Source organism: Desmodus rotundus, chromosome 12, assembly GCF_022682495.2.
Source record: "Desmodus rotundus isolate HL8 chromosome 12, HLdesRot8A.1, whole genome shotgun sequence".
NCBI classification, from domain to species: domain Eukaryota; kingdom Metazoa; phylum Chordata; class Mammalia; order Chiroptera; family Phyllostomidae; genus Desmodus; species Desmodus rotundus.
The window spans coordinates 64,517,596-64,535,091 of record NC_071398.1 but is presented as its reverse complement, the minus strand read 5'-3'; the positions used below and the strand labels follow the sequence as shown (position 1 = coordinate 64,535,091).

The 17,496-nt window shown below is 48.0% G+C and overlaps 1 protein-coding gene across 1 annotated transcript in view; it reads left to right on the top strand.

Annotated features, from left to right (window-relative positions):
* NGF (nerve growth factor) overlaps window positions 1-16,206 on the top strand; it is a 48,075-nt gene extending 31,869 nt beyond the window's left edge. The window contains exons 2-3 of the mRNA XM_024570407.4: window positions 9,178-9,301; window positions 15,310-16,206. Of these exons, the coding sequence (XP_024426175.1) occupies window positions 15,322-16,047 (726 nt within the window). The 5' untranslated portion in view covers window positions 9,178-9,301; window positions 15,310-15,321 and the 3' untranslated portion in view covers window positions 16,048-16,206. The remainder of the gene's footprint in view (window positions 1-9,177; window positions 9,302-15,309) is intronic.
* The last annotated feature ends 1,290 nt before the right edge of the window (window positions 16,207-17,496 follow it).

The window sequence follows — 17,496 nt, the reverse complement described above, 5'->3', positions numbered from 1 at the left end:
TTGGTTTGTTTTATTTTTAAATTTTCATTTACTTTTGTTTTTATCCTAAGGAAAAGTTTGAATCTATATTTTAGGAATATGGAAACTAGGTCTGTGGAATAAAATGAAAAGTAGAAACAGTTAAAAAGAAAGCCAGGGCTGCAAGTCCTGGACACAGTTGGGGGACAGCCGGCAGACAAAGAGGAGAGCCCTTCTCACACAGTACCGCCGAGGTTGGTTGAGGCTGAGCCTGCAAAGAACTGAGGGTCCACACACAACCACACAGGGTGGATCTGGGCCTGGGATGAGACAGGAGGTGAGAGCTGGAGACAGCCTCGTGGCCATGGCCCAGAGGGAGCTGGAGTGGTCAGCCAAGCCCCCTCCTTTCTGGGGGCAAAAGGTGACACTCTAGGCCGGACATGGTGGAGAGAGCCTCTGGAAGGCCTTGGGGGAGCAGCCCCCTTCACAGACAGAGGCCTGGTGCCAGCCGCTCGGCTGATGCACGAAGGAAGGAGTAAAATGCTACCAAATGGTTCTCATTATTATCGCACAGCCTCCACCCTCAGCTGTATGTGTGCGCTCTGCTTTCTTTCTTTTTTTCATCTTTTCCTGGGTTGTAACTAAACAATGAGGTGATTGCCATCCCAGTGGATTGCACAACATTACCAGCAGAGCTTTCTCCAAAGAAATTCTGGACAAGAAAAATAAGCAAGCTGGAAACGAGGCGGCGTTGGATTGGCGCAACACCTGTGTGTGCTTTTCAGCACTTGTGATGAAGGCGGAAGGAAGGTGGGCTGAGAGCTAGGAGACTTAGTTCCTAGCAGCACACCTATCAGCCCACCTATGTATGGGGGGCTCACCCAGGTATCCAGGATTATAAAATAGGGCCACTTGTTATTTCCCAAAATAATGATTTACTTTGAATAAACTGGTGCAGCTGCATGAAAAGTTTTCAATTTTGTTCAGGAAACATTTATTAAGCACCAAGTCCCAGAACAATGCCACGGATTTTTTTAAAAACCCCAAAACTAAGACCTTAAGAAGTTAACCATCTAGCATGTGTCTAAATGTGTCCCGAATCCCTGGATCATCGACATAAATTTGACCATGAGGACACCTTCCTGTTGTATCCCCCTTAGAAGGCAGCAGTTACCCCACTCCAAGATGCTGTTAACTCTCCAGGTCCTGGCAAGTGTTTGTGGCACCTAAAGGACACTGTGCTCCCCAAACTAGAGTTAGAGCAAGAGTAGCTCCCTCTGTCTGACTGTGACATGGATGAAGAAAATGGATCATTTCGAAAACAAGTGTTTCAGTTCCTTACTCAGCATCTCAGTAGGCAAATGATTGCAGATAATCGTCCCGCAGCTGCAGACTGAGCCTCCTACATTTGCACAGTCAGGGCCACTGAGCACGTGCAGAGCCAGCCTTTGTAGCCACGGTTGGGACGCAAAGCAGGATTTCTTCCTGCCAGAGACAGCCAGACGGGGACATGGGATGAACACAGGGCTTCTCTTTCTGTCTGTACCCAGCCTGCCACTAACCCGCTACCAGATTTTAGCTGAATGTCTTTAATGATATTAATAACTAATATTTATATAGTACCAACAAGGTGCCAGGCACTGGGCTGAGTGTGCATTCTGTTTAATCTTCTCAATGACCTTATGGGGAAGGTATAATTAGTCTGCTTCTGGAGTGGAGACACTGAGGCAGAGAGGTTAGGTCAGTCACTAAAGGTCACCCAGCTAAAAACTGCCAAGGGAAGCCAATGGACTGCAGAGCCATCAGTGGCCCTTGCTGTACAGCTCTAAGTCTATAATTATGTAAAATAACAACTGAGATTCTGAAGTTAGTTTCTATTTCTCTGAATCTTAAAAACCTAAACTTACCCTTTAGAAGCAGCTGGATGAGTGGCTGATCTGTGTGTGTGCGTGATCAAGTGGGGAAAACTGCCCTCACGTGTGAATGTCTAATTGCCCATGGTGTTATGAGTCTCTGGAGACAGACGCACTCTGTGGGCCTCTTGTTAGCTAGGGGGTGAATGTCCCCAGGGCAGATTTCCCTTCTGTTCATGTCACAGTCAAGTAAAACCTAAAAGGAGAAACACTAGATGACCAGGAATGTTCTGAAATATAATTCTATGAGACTCAAATGACTTTAGAAGGGACAGCAGGTTTTCATCTCTCCTGGCCTTTCCTCCTGAGATAATCAAAGAGCTAGAGGGAACTCCTTGAAAGAAACTTAAAGATGCCTGCCCAAGAGCCCTTCATGACAGCTAACCACCCCGGTGACATTCTGACATCCCCCATCAGGCGTGTATGTCACTGTGTGGCAGGAGCCCATTTGGGACTGGAATCATTTTAAAGTCATACACAGGAAGTAGCTGAACCAGCGCAAAGCACCCTGACAAACACAGAGAAGTGAAGTCTTATTTGCAGCTCTTATCTTAGCCTTGGGTTACCTGTGCTGCGTGCTTGGGCAAAGCTGGGCTGAATTCTCTCTTTCATGCCTTGAGTCAAATTTTCTGGGTGTGAAGTCAGCAGACAAGACAGGAAATATCAGCACAGAAGAACAAGGGAGCTGGAGACATGGTGGCAGCTGTCACTCCAGCATGGTGTGGAGTCAGAAGGCATCTGACGTGCCCTTGGGACTGGGTTTCGCCCAGGGGGTTCGGATGCAGGCTCATTGAGGTGGAGCTGTTTTTGCAGTGACACTGACGTCCAGCTGCTCAGGCAGAAAGGGCCTCACCTCACAGACACTTTAACCAGTAAGGGTGGCATTTTACTGGGATCCTTACAGTTGAGTCCCATAGCTTGTCCTTTATCCCTCTTTAATTGAAGGATAGACTGACTGCTTGCCTTTATAAAAGCTCCAGAACTCTGTGTATCTGTTAAGCCAGGATTTTTCCTGGTCTTTTTCAAGGCTATGAATCTCGAGCTTGTCTGGCTTTCCTAAATGACATCCGAATTGCATTATAGACTTATATGTTGTAACATTGCTTGACCTATTGCTTGGAAAACATACCACACACTGAGAGGAAAAGGTTAGCTCAAGAAGAGCTGAGGACATTTAATCCTATAAAATAAATCGAATAAAGAGCTTGGATCCGAGTTTGCATTCACTGGCAATGTTTTGTTTTCATTCATGTACATATTCCCTCCCAGGTGGAAACTTCAATAGGTGCTAGTATTATTGGATGTAAACCTGACTCCAGCCAACCCGAGAGTCCACTTTTTTCCCCAATCCTTCTGTCTGCTCTTAGTCCCAAATATGGGAACAACAGGCAGGGAGAAGCCAAAAGCAGAGCTGAAATGGATCTTTTCCTTGTGGTTTAAGGATCAGCCAGTTGGAACCAAGGAGATGTTTTCTTAGGGTTGCAGAAAAGTTTGAAAAATTATTGGACTGTTTTTGACACTTGAAGGTAGGTTTTAGATATATTACTATAATTTACTAAGCTGATGGGCTGTACTACGACTGTTATTTAGCAGTACATTCTTGCAGAAATCTCCTGCTCTCAGCTCCGTAATGGAAGGTAGCTCTCTGTTTGATGTCTTATCTCCGACCACACTGATGGTGTAACTACCCACACTATGACATCCTCTCTGTGGTCCTGGCATTGCACAGCTCATAAGTCCAGTCAGGTAAGCACCACGCAGACTGGGGCCCACCACACACAGCAGAACGTCATGCACCATCCTAGCAAATGTTCTTTGATTCTGAGGCTCAAGGTCAACCAGCCACGATGGCTTCTTCCTTGAGCTGCCTGACTCTCTGGGGAGCTACTAGGGAAGATTTTGTAATTTATCCCAGAATCTCCAAGAGAGCCATAGGACCATTTCCTTTTGGGGGAAATGTGGCAAGGCCCTTTAGAATTGTCAGTATTGAAACTCCCAGTGAGAAAGAATAGTGGTTTTACTGAACCTGAATGTCTTCCTAAGTCCTTGGTGCCAGATGCACTATTTTCCTATTGGATGTGCCAAAACCACTAAATAGTTAAAACACATCAAATCATCTCAAAATGGCCAAAATTGAATTCCCCCCCCCAAAAAGAGTTCCTACTCAGCAAACCTCACAATCGTAATCTATAATAGAAAACTTCTGATTAGACTAAAAATTAGGAAAACAGACTTGCAACGTGAGACTCTAAATGTTCTCTTTCTGTAAGGCTCAGAGTAGGATCTAACAGAGAGAGGAGAGAATGGGAGGGAACGGTTACAGTAATGAAAATTACAGCAATGGCACCAACAATTATTGTTATGCCCCCAACAACAGGCTCTTAAGCTCAACATTTTTAGTAAGTTTTCCCAACTCCCAGGCCTCTAGCAGGTAGAAGTGAGGAGAAAGGAGAGTGCACTTCATGCCAGCTGTTCTAGCATCTTTGATGTGCTGTAAGCCAGGGGTCCCCAAACTCCGGCCACAGACCAGTAGTGGTCAGGGCCTGTTAGGAACCAGGCTACACAGCAGGAGGTGAACTTGAATGCAAAGCCTTGCATCATCCCAAAACCATCCCCCCCACGCCGTGGTCCATGGAAAAATCGTCTTCCACGAAACTGGTCCCTGATGCCAAAAAGGTTGGGGACCGGTGGTGTAAGCAGCTCTTGGGACTGGCCTGTGCTTCCAAGCACATGTGAAGAGTCATCCAAGAGATCTTCTTGGTTAGGCATCCCCAAATCTTTGGTATTAAAAATGTCAGCCAATAACCATCAGGCTTAAAAATAAGCTAACCATACCTCCAATATCAAACATTTTAAGTGACATGCAAGGAGTAAAAAGAAAACCTTGCAATTCACAAATATCGGTTATATCTAGACAGTTAGGGCGTAAGGTGAGCAGGGGAGATAGGGACAGCATCCCCCAGAGAGCATGCAAGCTATATTCTCACACCTCATTGCCTACAATGCTACCACACCTGCACTTTCATTTGCTGAGCTATGTTAATTTCTCAATAATTTCTCTTAATTACTAGCTCATCAAAGCCAATGTCAAACATCCTGTTCATCCTGTACAGCAGTGGTTCTCAGCCCTGGCTTGTCCTTGGGATCCTTACAAAATACTGAGAGCCAGGCAGCCCTCCAGACCAGTTAAATCAGAATCTCTGTAGGTGGGACAGGTGTAAGGAGCTCATAAAGCTCCCCAGGTGATTCCAGTGTGTGGCCAGGGCTGAGGGCAGCCGCTACAGAGGATTTGGGGGTGGAGGAGGGCAGCAGAAAGTGAGAGCCAGGAGGTAGGTAGAATCTTCCACGGAGTCTGAGCCTGGAGGAGTTTGGAGGGCACTGATTGAAGTTAGAAGGCTGCCACAGCTGCTGCTGATACCCTTGTCTCCTGATAAACTACCAGCAGAGGCTCAGTTGCGTGAAACTCTACATTGATCAGATTTTGAAAGATTTGCCATTAATTTAAGCTTCTTGGCCAAAATCGACCAAAGTATCACAGGGGCCTTAAGAAAGTGAAGGGGATCCTGAGGCAAGCATCATACCAGTGATGAAAGCCATACCAACAGGCTTAACTTCGGCCGGGGGGGGGGGGGGGGGGCAGGTGGGGGGCTGGTCTTCAGAAGCTCGAGCTGACTCAAGGCTGGTTGGTCAGGGGTTCTGGGGTCGTGGGTTCTGGGAGCATGGTCAAGACACGATATTGACTGTAATGTAGAAGGCTATGGGCTGGCAGGCAGCCCACTGCAGCAGACTGACTCGGGGCTGGCACCCTCTCTCAGCCCTGGATCCCTCACCCCATGGGGAGGTTGCACTTGGAGGAGGGCCAGAGTGGGAGCCTCTGAAGCAGTGGTTCCAGGCTTAGGTGTGTGTCAGAATCACCTGCAGGGATTAAAACACAGATTGCTAGGTCTATGGGGGAGCCTAAGGATTTTTCATTTCTAACACATTCCGAGATATTGCTAATACCCCTATGTACCACACTTGGAGAATCACTGCTTTAAAGCATGAAACCCATGACAGGACAGGATTGTCTGGGTCTAGAAGAGACACGCCAGATGTCAATAATATTCCTTTGTGCCCTTAGAAGGAATAGAACATGATCCCAAGATGAGCTGGGGTTTATTTTCATGCATGTATACAAATGTGAGAGCCTCTGATTAAGTGATTACCTCATGAGAACAGACAGGGTTTTAAAAATAGATATGCATTTGGGTTGTTTGTTCCTAATATTTTTGCATTAGAAACTGGTAATATTTAAATCAGATTTAATTTTAGAGCTCCCAACCTTTATTAGCATGAGACTGAAAACAATGACAGTAATATCTGTGAAAATCACTTAATGTGTCAGTATTCTGGACAGTGAATTGCTCTCTCTAGTAGCAAACCACCTCTGCCTGCACTGAACAAGAGAAGGCCGTGGGCATGGGAGATGCCAGACAGGGTCTCAAATATAGCAATCAGGCATCTCAGTGTGGTTGGCAGGGGACCCTGGCATGCACCAAAGCGGTGTGACCCAGAGGTTGCAGACATGGAGGCAGGAAACCTTTTGTGGTGGGTCTATAGCTGGTTGCCAAGAAAGCAGGTCTGCCTAGAGGTTGTGGTGTTTTTTTATTGAGAGCAAACTTCTCTCTTCTTCTAATCATCTAGATTGGAGGCCATCCTGGCTTATAGCAGAATGTCCAGAATACTTCTAGGGACAGTCACTCTTACTTCCCTGGTGTTCCCTAGATTAAAAGTAGAGGCTTTTTTGTATCACAGAGGTAGTTATAGCCAACAGGTGGGCCGCGGCAGTGAGCTGGACAAGCTCACAGGCACCTGCTGCTGTATAAGGCCCATCACATACTCCTCTCACCTCCCCCAAACCTCTTCCTAAGTCATGTTAAACTTCTTGGCAGTTCTTGAATTGTAGGTCTCTCTAATGCCTTTCCTCTCCTTCTTCCCTGATGAACTCCTATTCATCCTTAAGAACCCTGCTCAGATGTTGCTTCCTTTATGGACATATGTCTCTGGCTAATCTGGCCAGACAAAACTAAGTCCTCCTTCCATATCATGCCCACTACACATCATACTTACCACGTTGTGCTACAAGTGCTTGTCCCTGCACTTGCCTTTCCTTGCCTCTGGATTGTTTGCTCTTGGAAGTTAAGTGCTATGTCTTATTCTTCATGTCTCTAGCACCTACCACAGTAGTTGGCACAGTTTAGTGTTTAATTAATGATATAAATGAATTCCAGTGTTTGCATGGGGGAAAGCATTGTTCAGTACCAGTAGGAATGTGGGCTGGAAAACATTAACACTCAAAGAGTCACAGAAGATCAGAGCTGGAGGGGACCTTAGCTATCACCTGCGGCAGTTCCTCATCCTATGAAGGAGGAAGCTCAGAGATGCTTAAAGATACAGAGTGACCTACACAAGAAGGAGAGTGGACTGGACCAAAATGCAGCACTTTGGGTTCCAGTCTAGAGATCAGCCAGGCTCGGCCGAACACCCAGATGGAGAGTTTGTGGACTAGATCAGCTCCTCCTGCGCACACGTGATGGACCCAGACCCCATGAGGTCCACGTCTGACCCTGGACTATGTGACACCCTCCCTCTCCAGCACCAGATCCAACCCAGAGAGAGTGAAAATGTTCTTTGCCACAGAATTTAACCATTTTTAAGAGTGTCTGAATAAGTGTTCATCTCTAAGCCTGAACCCCAATTGAGTAGGAAGATTTTCCTGGTACTTCTGAAGCAAAAAAGGATATTTTAAGCAAAGTGGGTAAGAAAGAGGAATGGAAACACCCCAGTTCTTAATCATGGTTTCTAACAGTAGGAAAACACCTTTGGGGGCCTCCTCTGTCCTCTGGCTCCTCCATGTGAGGGACTTGGAGCCACGGAGTCTTTAGTAACATTTGCTTCTGTAGCACAAAATAAGAGAGTGTCGAAAGAAGGTAACCAGTAGGGGTCCACACTGGGAAAAGTCATGATGGGGAAAGGGGATTGAGGGGGTTGGAAAGAGAATATGGACAGGAAGGATAACAATGTCATTCTAGATTTTTTCTTTTGGAGGGGGGGCTACCCTACCCTACAAGTTCTGCCATAGACACAATAGTTTACTCATTCATTCATTTTTTTTAAATGTCATGTAACTCTTCTGTTTAAATCTTTCCACTCCCTTTCCATTTCCCTTAGGATAAAACCACAGTTACCAGAGTTGGCTCTTTCTGCCTGTCTAACTCATTTCCCAGGACTCTTCCCTACATGCTCAGCAACTTTGACTTGTTTCTGCCTCAGGGCCTTTGCACTTGCTGTTCCTTTTACCTGAAATGCTCTCTCCCTCATTCCTTCTCATCCTTCACATCTGAACTTGAAGGCCATTTCTTCAGAGAACCCTTGATTGAGTATCCTGTCTACAGCCACCCCTCACTATACCCTGTACTTGCCCTCTGTAATCGCACCCCACTTATTTCCTTCATGGTATATGAAGAGTCTGAAAATAATCTTGCTTATTTACACAAGACTATAAGCTTCATGAGAGTGGAGACCTTGTCTGTCTAGTGCTTGGCACATAGTAGGTGCTCAGGAAATATTGTTAAATAAATGAATGAAGCACAAACATATATAAGGTTTATACAAGTAAATAGGAACCTTCCATTGCTTCCTAGGAACTACAACCTGAGTAGCATTTTTTTCCTCATTGTGTGATCTCCATAGCTTCCGACTCCTGAAACTTGACTTTTGGCACGGTTCTCGAGATCCCCATCCGAGTCCTGTAAGAGCTCTCTGTTATCTGCCACATGGTCAGGTTGTCTGGTGCTCCATCAAAGCGCAAATTTATTCTGCATCGTCAGGGATTTTCCTTCTGTGTAAGGTGTCTGAGGCCGGTCCAGAGGTGGGTATACTACTCTGCGTGTGTATAACGTACAGAATAATACCCATTCTGATGCTGGGTTAGAGGTCTGCTGGAGCAGGATTCTGGTGTGAGACTGGAAGCACCTACACTGGGCATAAGCTCAGCCATAGACCGTGTCCAGGCAGAAACCAAGAGTGTTGGCACAAGAGTGAAAAGCAGATGCCACTCTAGGCCTGCGCAAGGTCAGGCCCCTGGCAGTTTGGGTAGCTGGGCTCGAGCTGCTTCCTGAGCTCTGCTGCTGGTAAAATCCCAGAACTCAGGGAAATGGGGTTTGTCCTGTTGGCACATCCCTCCCTGCCTGCCTAGGGCACAGCTCTCCATTTGCTCGAGAATGTGGTGAAGTGTCCATCTAATGCCAGCTCTTTCCTCTCACAGAGTCCTGGCCCGTGGTCGTGCAGTCCAGGTGGCTGGATGGCATGCTGGACCCAAGCTCAGCTCAGCGTCCGGGCCCAATAACAGCTTTTCCAAGGAAGCAGCTTTCCGTCCTGGCCACACCGAGGTGAGTACCTGGGGTATATGTCTTACCAAGGGTCCTGGCTCTGGAGCTGCCAGGACAGCTGAAAATGAGCCCCAGCCTGAGGAAGGGGCACTGGATCCAACTGCTGATCACAGGGCTCCAACACACGTGACTCCTAGCCCATCTGAGAGAGGAAGTCCCTTGTGCTCTCAGGCTGGCCCCATGGCTTCCAGGGACATACTGGGAGTCTGAGCTGCCCATGTCTAAAGTAACAGAACACAGGGCCTCAAACAGACACAGAGTACTGATCATACCCTCCACACAGCCTCTGGTCTGTCTGAGCAGGCAGCCTTGTGAGATGGAAGGGCCTTGATCACTCCCATGCCCTTGGCTATGGAATGGAGCATGGGGAGAGCTCCAGATCTGTAGACAGAGGCTCAGCTCTAAGTTCCATTCCTCCAGTTTTGTGCCTGTGGTCAAGTTACTCTTACTCTGCCTGTTTCCTCCTCTATAAAGTGGCAATAATAAGGCCTACCTCCCAGGCTTGTTGTGATGGTTAATGAGACAATTATGCCCAACAGGTGATCATTTCCTCTTAAGATGGGTCTCTAAGAATGAGCATCAGTAGATTCTGTTTCCATTTTGTCCTGCAATAGACTAATATAACCCCAGATGCTTGCACCTGCTAGTGCTTTCTGGCTGCATATTTCATCATGGGCATTTTAGTGCTTTTGAATCAAGTTTACCTGAGGCCCAGGAACCTGATAAACTAGATTTTAAAATATTTAAATATCCAAGTGTTCCCTGGTATCTGGACTTGTGGCCTAAGGGCAGCAAGACTTATAGTCTATTGAAAGGAATTTTCACTTTGATGTTGGGGGTTGAGTAAACACATCCCAGGACCCATCAGTTACTATGTGTGTGGGCTTCAAGCCTCTGTCCCCTGGAAGGTGCTAAGCAACATCAAGTGCCTGCATGTGGAGGCTGCCGCTCACTAGGTGCATTACCCCAGATCACTTAGCCTCTCAAGGCCCATTTCTCTGCTCTGTAAAGTTCAATGATTGTGCTAGATTAGTGGTTCTCCAAATGCGGTCCCCAGACCAGCAGCATCAGCATCACCTGGAATATGTGAGAAATACAGATTCCTGGGCCCCGCCCCAGGTCGACTGAATCAGAAACTGGGGGTGGGCCCAGCAGTCTGTGATTTAACAAACTCTCTAGGCATTTTCCATGCACTGCACCTCTGGACTTGAGAAGCTCTGATGTCCCCTCCAGTCCATGCTGCCCCCTGGGAGATGCTAAGCAGAGGCACTGGCTTCTCTTCTGTCAATGCCTTTCTCCGCTGCAGCCTCGGACTACCTCCCCTGGGGAGCTGAGGAGCCGCAGAATGCCTCTCACATGCCACACAGGCCCCGACAACTGAGAGTGTCTGAGTCTACAATTGAAGACAGCAGCCAGTTTACATTTACAGTGCGGGCCAAGTGTAAAACAAGACATGACACTTGACCCACTGTCATAATGTGGCAATTGAAATGGAGGAGGAGGAGGCTGGATTTCCTCAGCCGCAAGAATTTCCTCTCTCCCTAACACTCAGTGACCAATCAGTGATTGGTTCCCTGATCCAATCACTAAGAGCTCTTGGCATCACTTTGTCAAGGCAGGAATGATCTTACTCCCCTTTGCAACATACCTCCAAAGGCAGGTTGCCAAGCCCTCCTATTTGGGCCAGTTGCTTACCTCTGTCCAGCAGCTTCATTACCTATGTAGGTGAGACCAAAACCTGTGTGAAGATCATTGACCTGGTGCAGGAAATTTCTCTTACTATTGGCATGTGTGAGCTACTGGAAATTAGCTCCAGAATGTACCCCCGGACCAGGAGAGGGCAACAGAGTTGGGTGCCCTGCTGGTAACTGGATAAAAGGCACCAGTGGGTCCCCCCACACTCAGTCATTGATCTTCCCTTCTGGGAGGAGCGGGACATTACAGAACATTCACACATTACACGGAACATGTTCCTTCCTGTGAGCCCCTCATTGCATCTCCCCCAGCTAATCATTCAGCTCGCATCGCTCCACTTAGTGGAGCCCTGGTGGGGGCTGTCATCGCTTCAAAGGCTGTTTTAAAAAATAATTAAGTGAAAGTCCTCCCCAGGGCTCACTTCAACCAAAGAAAAAATGGTTGTGTTGTTATTTTATTTTTGAAAGAGTTGTGCATTACATCACTAGAATAGAAAACACACTTCTTGTTTCTTTCTTTTTTTTTTATCTAATGATGATTTTTTTAAGAAATACTTTTTAATTTAAGAAGATTATAGGGGCACATTATTATAAGTCAAATAAGTGGTTTTTAAAGACCACCTTTTCATCTGAAACCCAAATGAGAAACATAATTGCAACATTTTCAAACCTTAACAAAATGATCTGTCCACGACACAAACCTCTGCTGGGATGACATGCCACCGGGTACCACGTGCTATGTCCTGACAGTGAGCCCAGAAGGCGCATTAGACTGTCCGAGCTTTGTGAAAGCAGCTCAGCAGAGCAGGAAACATCACACAGGCAGACCTCGTTTTATTATGCTTTGCTTTGTTGCACTTCGCAGATACTGCGTTTTCACCCACAGCGAGGCCAGACCCTCCACCGGGGCAGTGGGGAGTATGGCTGGTACAGAGACTCTGAAGGCGACAGACAGTAGGGAAGCACAGCGCAGGTGCTCCTGGGAGGAGTTTGCCTGGAATGCAAAGTATGTGACAGGAGAGAAGGCAGGCAGGGCCTGTCAGGCCTAGCAGTCCCACTGGCTTAGCTGGGCAATGGGCCCAGCGCTGGGTCCTCCCAGCAGGGTGATGGGGTTAAATGGGGAGGCCAGGGATAGCAGGCCTGGAAGCAGAGAGGTGAGAGTCCAGGACATAAGTTAAGATACTGTGCCATGACCTGAACTAGGAGCACAGAGGTGAGAAATTACTTTCAAGAGATGCTACTGACCAGAACCTAAAGGGCTGGCAGAGAGCAGAGAGGAAAGAACAGAGTCCAGGGATAAGCCAAGGGCTGGAGCTGGTGAGTGAAGGAATATTGGTCCCAGTCACAGAAAAAGGAAAATGCGGAGAAACCTGTTTGAAGGATAGGGAGAGGTGTTCATAGGAGATTATAGCTGTGGAATGGCTTTGTAAATCAGCAAGGGGCCCCAAATGGGCTGCTGTTGTTGAGGAAAGAGGAGGAAGGGGTGATGAACCCAAAGAGGACTCTTTCTGGCATCTTGCTTTTAAAATGTCAGTATCCATGGAGCATTGCCCATCAGGAAGCTGCAGGTTCCAAACTGGCTTGCAAAAGAGCAGACCTGGAACAAGTATCAACTGCGCAGAAGTTTCAGTCGACTCCTTAGAAGAGGGTGAGCGCACCCAAGGGGAGACTGGAGCGAGGGAACCCTTGGAAATGGAAAACAGGGAGCAGTGTGGCCCTTAGTACCATCGAAACCCTAAATTTTAGTCATTTTTTTTCATTTCAGTATCCAAGTTCTAAGTATTACTACTAATTTGTATATAAAGGGATGAATATCAGATTCATTTCTTTTCCCTTCATCAACCGGATGCGGGATATCGTGGACTGAGAAGCAGGAAGAAATGAAACACAAAAAGGAGCAAACGTAAAGGGCTTGGATTCGCTGCCACCTGAATGGTGAGCCCTATAACAGTGGGTTGGACGTGAGCTGCACGGCCACTGGTGGACAGAAACAGGGGTGGTCAGAAGTGCAGATCCATCCCCACCCCCTGCATGGCCGGCTGGAAAACTGGAGCAAACACAACCATTTTCAAAGTAATCAAAGAGAAAAGAATGTGGCAGTTTTGTTCTTGGTATCTCACCAAAGAACTGTCTATTTCTAGCTGCAGAAAAGCACAGGACTGAGAAGAATGCATCACTTGAAAACATGAGGAATGCTGTATTTGGCCATCTGTACAAAATCCAAGAGAAACCATGCACCATGGTGGGAAGAAGGCAAATGGAGGGCTTCCCTGGTCACCCCTGTTCACCCTTTCATCCATACTCCTTATAGTTGTTGAGGACCTACTACAATGCCAGGCACTGTACATGGCCCTGGAAGTATTTTAAGGCAAATGGCTTTCTAAAGCGCTCTCGGAGAGACAGGCATGTAAATGATCATCCGCAGCTAGGAGGGGTGAGAGGGTCACGCACAGAAGACAAGGGAGGGGCACACCCAGGGATGGAGCAACTAGCTGCTGTGACACAGCTCTGCCCTCCACCATGTCACAGCCAGTAAGGAGACAGGCTCCAATCATCACACTTTGAAAGAAGACTGGTAGAGGAAAAACAAGGTGCTATGAAAGGACATTGGGGAGTGAGCTTAGGGAGTGGCCAAGCAGCAATACAACTGAAGAAGACCAAGCTTTTGCCCACAGGAAATGAGAGTGACTCAGAGTTAACTCAGATTTTGTGAGTGCCTATTTAATCCGCCAACAACTCTGTGAAATGGTGTTTATTATCCACTTTTATCAATAAGGAAACAAAGGCTCAGAAAGATTAATGGCTTCCATTTGCTAACAAGTAGACAAGATAGGAATCCAAACAAGGTTTTCGAACCCCAGATCCAATGCAGACTTTTTTTCACTACGTTGACTTAGCAGGAGAGAATGAACACACACACACTTCTGAAGTTGAGAATGGAAAGAGATCACTTTTGATTGGGGTGATCTGAGACAGCATCCTCAAGACAAAGGCGGTATCTGTGCCAGGCTGGACAAGTGGGAGGGAGTAGAATGACCAGGGGGCGTGGGGAGGGGACTTGGGGGAAGTGATAGAATTAGAAGTTTGAGAACCCTCTACGGGTGATGCTCTAACCTACCGAGAAGATCAGGGGTAGCTTCACAGAGGAGGTGACATTTGATAGGAACCTCCTGGTGTGGACAAAAGCTCACCAAAAGTCAGCTTAGGAACCCAGAGAGTTCCACAGTTTATGTGACCTGGGTTGTGGGGGTTGGTCAATGGTGAGCATGTGCAGCATGGTGTCCTGTCTGGCACGTGCTGAAGAGGGACTTACACTGCCTTTGGGGACAGATATAATTATGCCATTTGGTCTACACAAACAATAAAAAGAAAAGACATATTGAAGAATGAAAGAGAAAGTGAAGGAGGAAGGAAAGAAGAATAGAAGGGTGGACTGGCTCAGTAAAGGATCAGACTTGGATTCTATTTCTGTTCCAGTGTTTGCTAGTGACTTTAAGCCTATGCTAATCTTCTGTGGATCACTTTCCTCATGGATGAAAGACAGAGGATGAATTCTAGCCTAACTCGCAGACTAATGAGAAATTAGAAGTGAACATATTGGAAAAGCTTCACAGCAACACAAAGAGGAAATGTTATTAGTATCATGTTTATATGTGAGGGCTGATGGCCAGTTAGAAGGACTGGCTAAGATGGCCTCAGAACCACACAGTTTTTGCTCAAACATGATGCTTCGTGGACCCACCATAAGGGTCCAGAGTCACCGGATCTCCGAACTGACACCATGCTGCTGCTCTGAAGAGCATGTGGTCAGGCTAAGGCTTCCAGACGAGTCCCAGTCAACCTTCCCCACGGCCTTCCAGTGGAGTCCAGGCAGGACTCAGTGCTGGGGCAAGGGGTCAAACCCACCTCCCTGCTGCCCAAGTGCACCATGCGCATGCACTGCCTGCTCACGGCTGCCTCGGGCTGGCAGGCAGAGAACTCCAGGGGTTCTGTGAGGGATGCTCCCAAGCTCAGACCAGACCACAGGGCAGAATGTCAGTGCCTCTGCCCCTTCCTGGAAAAGCCCATCCCTTACAGGGGTGGCCATATATCTGGGTTGTCTCAGCCGGTCCTGTTTATGCCCGTTGTCCCAGTGTCATTGTGGCTATCACCCCCTTTCAATTCCAAAAGTACCCCAGTTCAAAGGATGAATTCCAGGGTCACCTTGCCCACCAACTCCCAGGTAATCCTCTTGGGAGGTGGACTCTGAGCAGCTGAGACACCGCCTTTGTACAGGCGTCCTCAGTGAATAACCTCATCTCTGCTCCGTTGCAGGTGCAGAGCGTAATGTCCATGTTGTCCTACACTCTGATCACAGCTCTTCTGATCGGCGCCCAGGCAGACCCACAGGCAGAGAGCAATGTCCCCGCAGGGCACGCCGTCCCCCAAGCCCACTGGACCAGCCTCCAACACTCCTTGGACACAGCCCTCCGCAGAGCCCGCAGCGCCCCGGCCCGGGCAATAGCTGCCAGGGTGGCAGGGCAGACGCGCAACATCACAGTGGACCCCAAACTTTTTAAGAAGCGGCGACTGCGTTCACCTCGTGTGCTGTTCAGCACCCAGCCCCCGCCTGTCGCTGCAGATGCCCAGCATCCAGACTTTGAGGCCAGCGGTGCAGCCTCCTTCAACAGGACTCACAGGAGCAAGCGATCCACGTCCCACCCCATCTTCCACAGGGGGGAGTTCTCCGTGTGCGACAGCATCAGTGTGTGGGTGGGGGACAAGACCACGGCCACGGACATCAAGGGCAAGGAGGTGATGGTGTTGGGAGAGGTGAACATCAACAACAGTGTGTTCAAACAGTACTTTTTTGAGACCAAGTGCCGGGACCCCAACCCCGTGGACAGCGGGTGCCGGGGCATTGATGCCAAGCACTGGAACTCGTATTGCACCACAACACACACTTTCGTCAAGGCGCTGACCATGGACGATAAGCAGGCTGCCTGGCGGTTTATCCGGATAGACACAGCCTGTGTGTGCGTGCTCAGCAGGAAGACTGGGAGGCGAGCCTGACCACACACCAGCCCCCACCCACCCCCAGCTCCCCTCCACACTCTTCTGGGCCCCTCCCTACCTCAACCTGTAAATTATTTTAAGTTATAAGGACTGCATGGTAATTTATAGTTTATACAATTTTTTAAAAAGTCATTATTTATTAAATTTTTGGAAGCATCCTGTGCGCTCGCACTCCAGTCATTTTCCCCAGGGTGGCCATCTGCAAGTCTGCGGTCCACACAGGGCGCACTGTCCACAGCAGTACTCAGCTGCCCCTTGGGCCTGCCTGTCACCCTCAGCCCACCCCAGCCAACGCTATGGCTTCAGGGAAGGCTCACTGGTTTGAGATGTTAGCCTAAACTGGGCGTGATTACAAAGGGAAGTCTGTGGGATTACAACTTTGTTCTGCATTCCAGAGCCAAAGCTGCCTAATCCTTGGATTACCTGCCCCCCAGCCTGGATCCACGAGCCTTGATTGCTCCACTTGGGAAATTAGTGGGGCCTCATCAGAAGGCTCGGTCCTGGAGCGACCCACTCACTCTCTGTAGATAGGAGGATACTAGCCCCAAGGACCTGTGAGCTGGCTTGCTTCTAATGGATGATCTTTTTGCTGAAAAGCTATCTGGCGGAGTTGTAACAAAATAATCACATGAGGCTTGTCACGGTAGATCTGATTTCATGTTAAGATTGCCTGAGTACTAATGCTGGTCCTCTGGTTTATCCCTGGAGGCTCCCTACAGAAAGATTTCATTACCCAAGGAAATATTAGGGCCTCCAACACTCTTGCTACCCCCTAATGGACTCACAGCAACTTCACACGTCAGCCTAGATGCAGGGGAGCTAGAGACCTGCCCTGAAAAATAATTGAAAATCTCTTAATTCTAATTGGGTGATTTCCACAAGTGACCAAAGGTGGACAGGGTCATGGAACCCTCAGAGAGATGGTGGAGGGAGAAAAGACAAAGATAAATGGAGTGAAAGCCAACACAAATAAACCAGGTAAGGTGGGGGTGGGCCAAGATTGAGGGAACAAGGCCTTTCTGCTGCTCCCCACAAGGGAACCAAACAGGAGAGAGAGGAGAGTAGAGAGGGTGGGAGGGGGGGAGCACAGAGCAGAAGAGGGGGAAGAGGTCATCTCAACTTTACCAGCCTCCCCCTGCCTCCAAGAAATCCAGCACCCTGGGCAGTCTTCCCTTGTTGGGGGGTAGAGGTGCTCATCAACACTGACTACATCAAGAGCATTTTGTCTTAAGAGAGAGAGGGAGGTGACAGAGAGACTCCAGGGTCTAGCCTACAGCATCAGCTGTCACCTTCCCCTGTAACTTTTTTGTTTGTTTTTTTTTTTTTTGTATTTTTCCTGAAGGGACAATCCCCACCTCCTCCCCCCACGCCCCTCCCCAAACACATACACACAGAACACTTAAATTGAAATGGAAATTTGGCTTTCCTTACCCATCCCCTTACCCC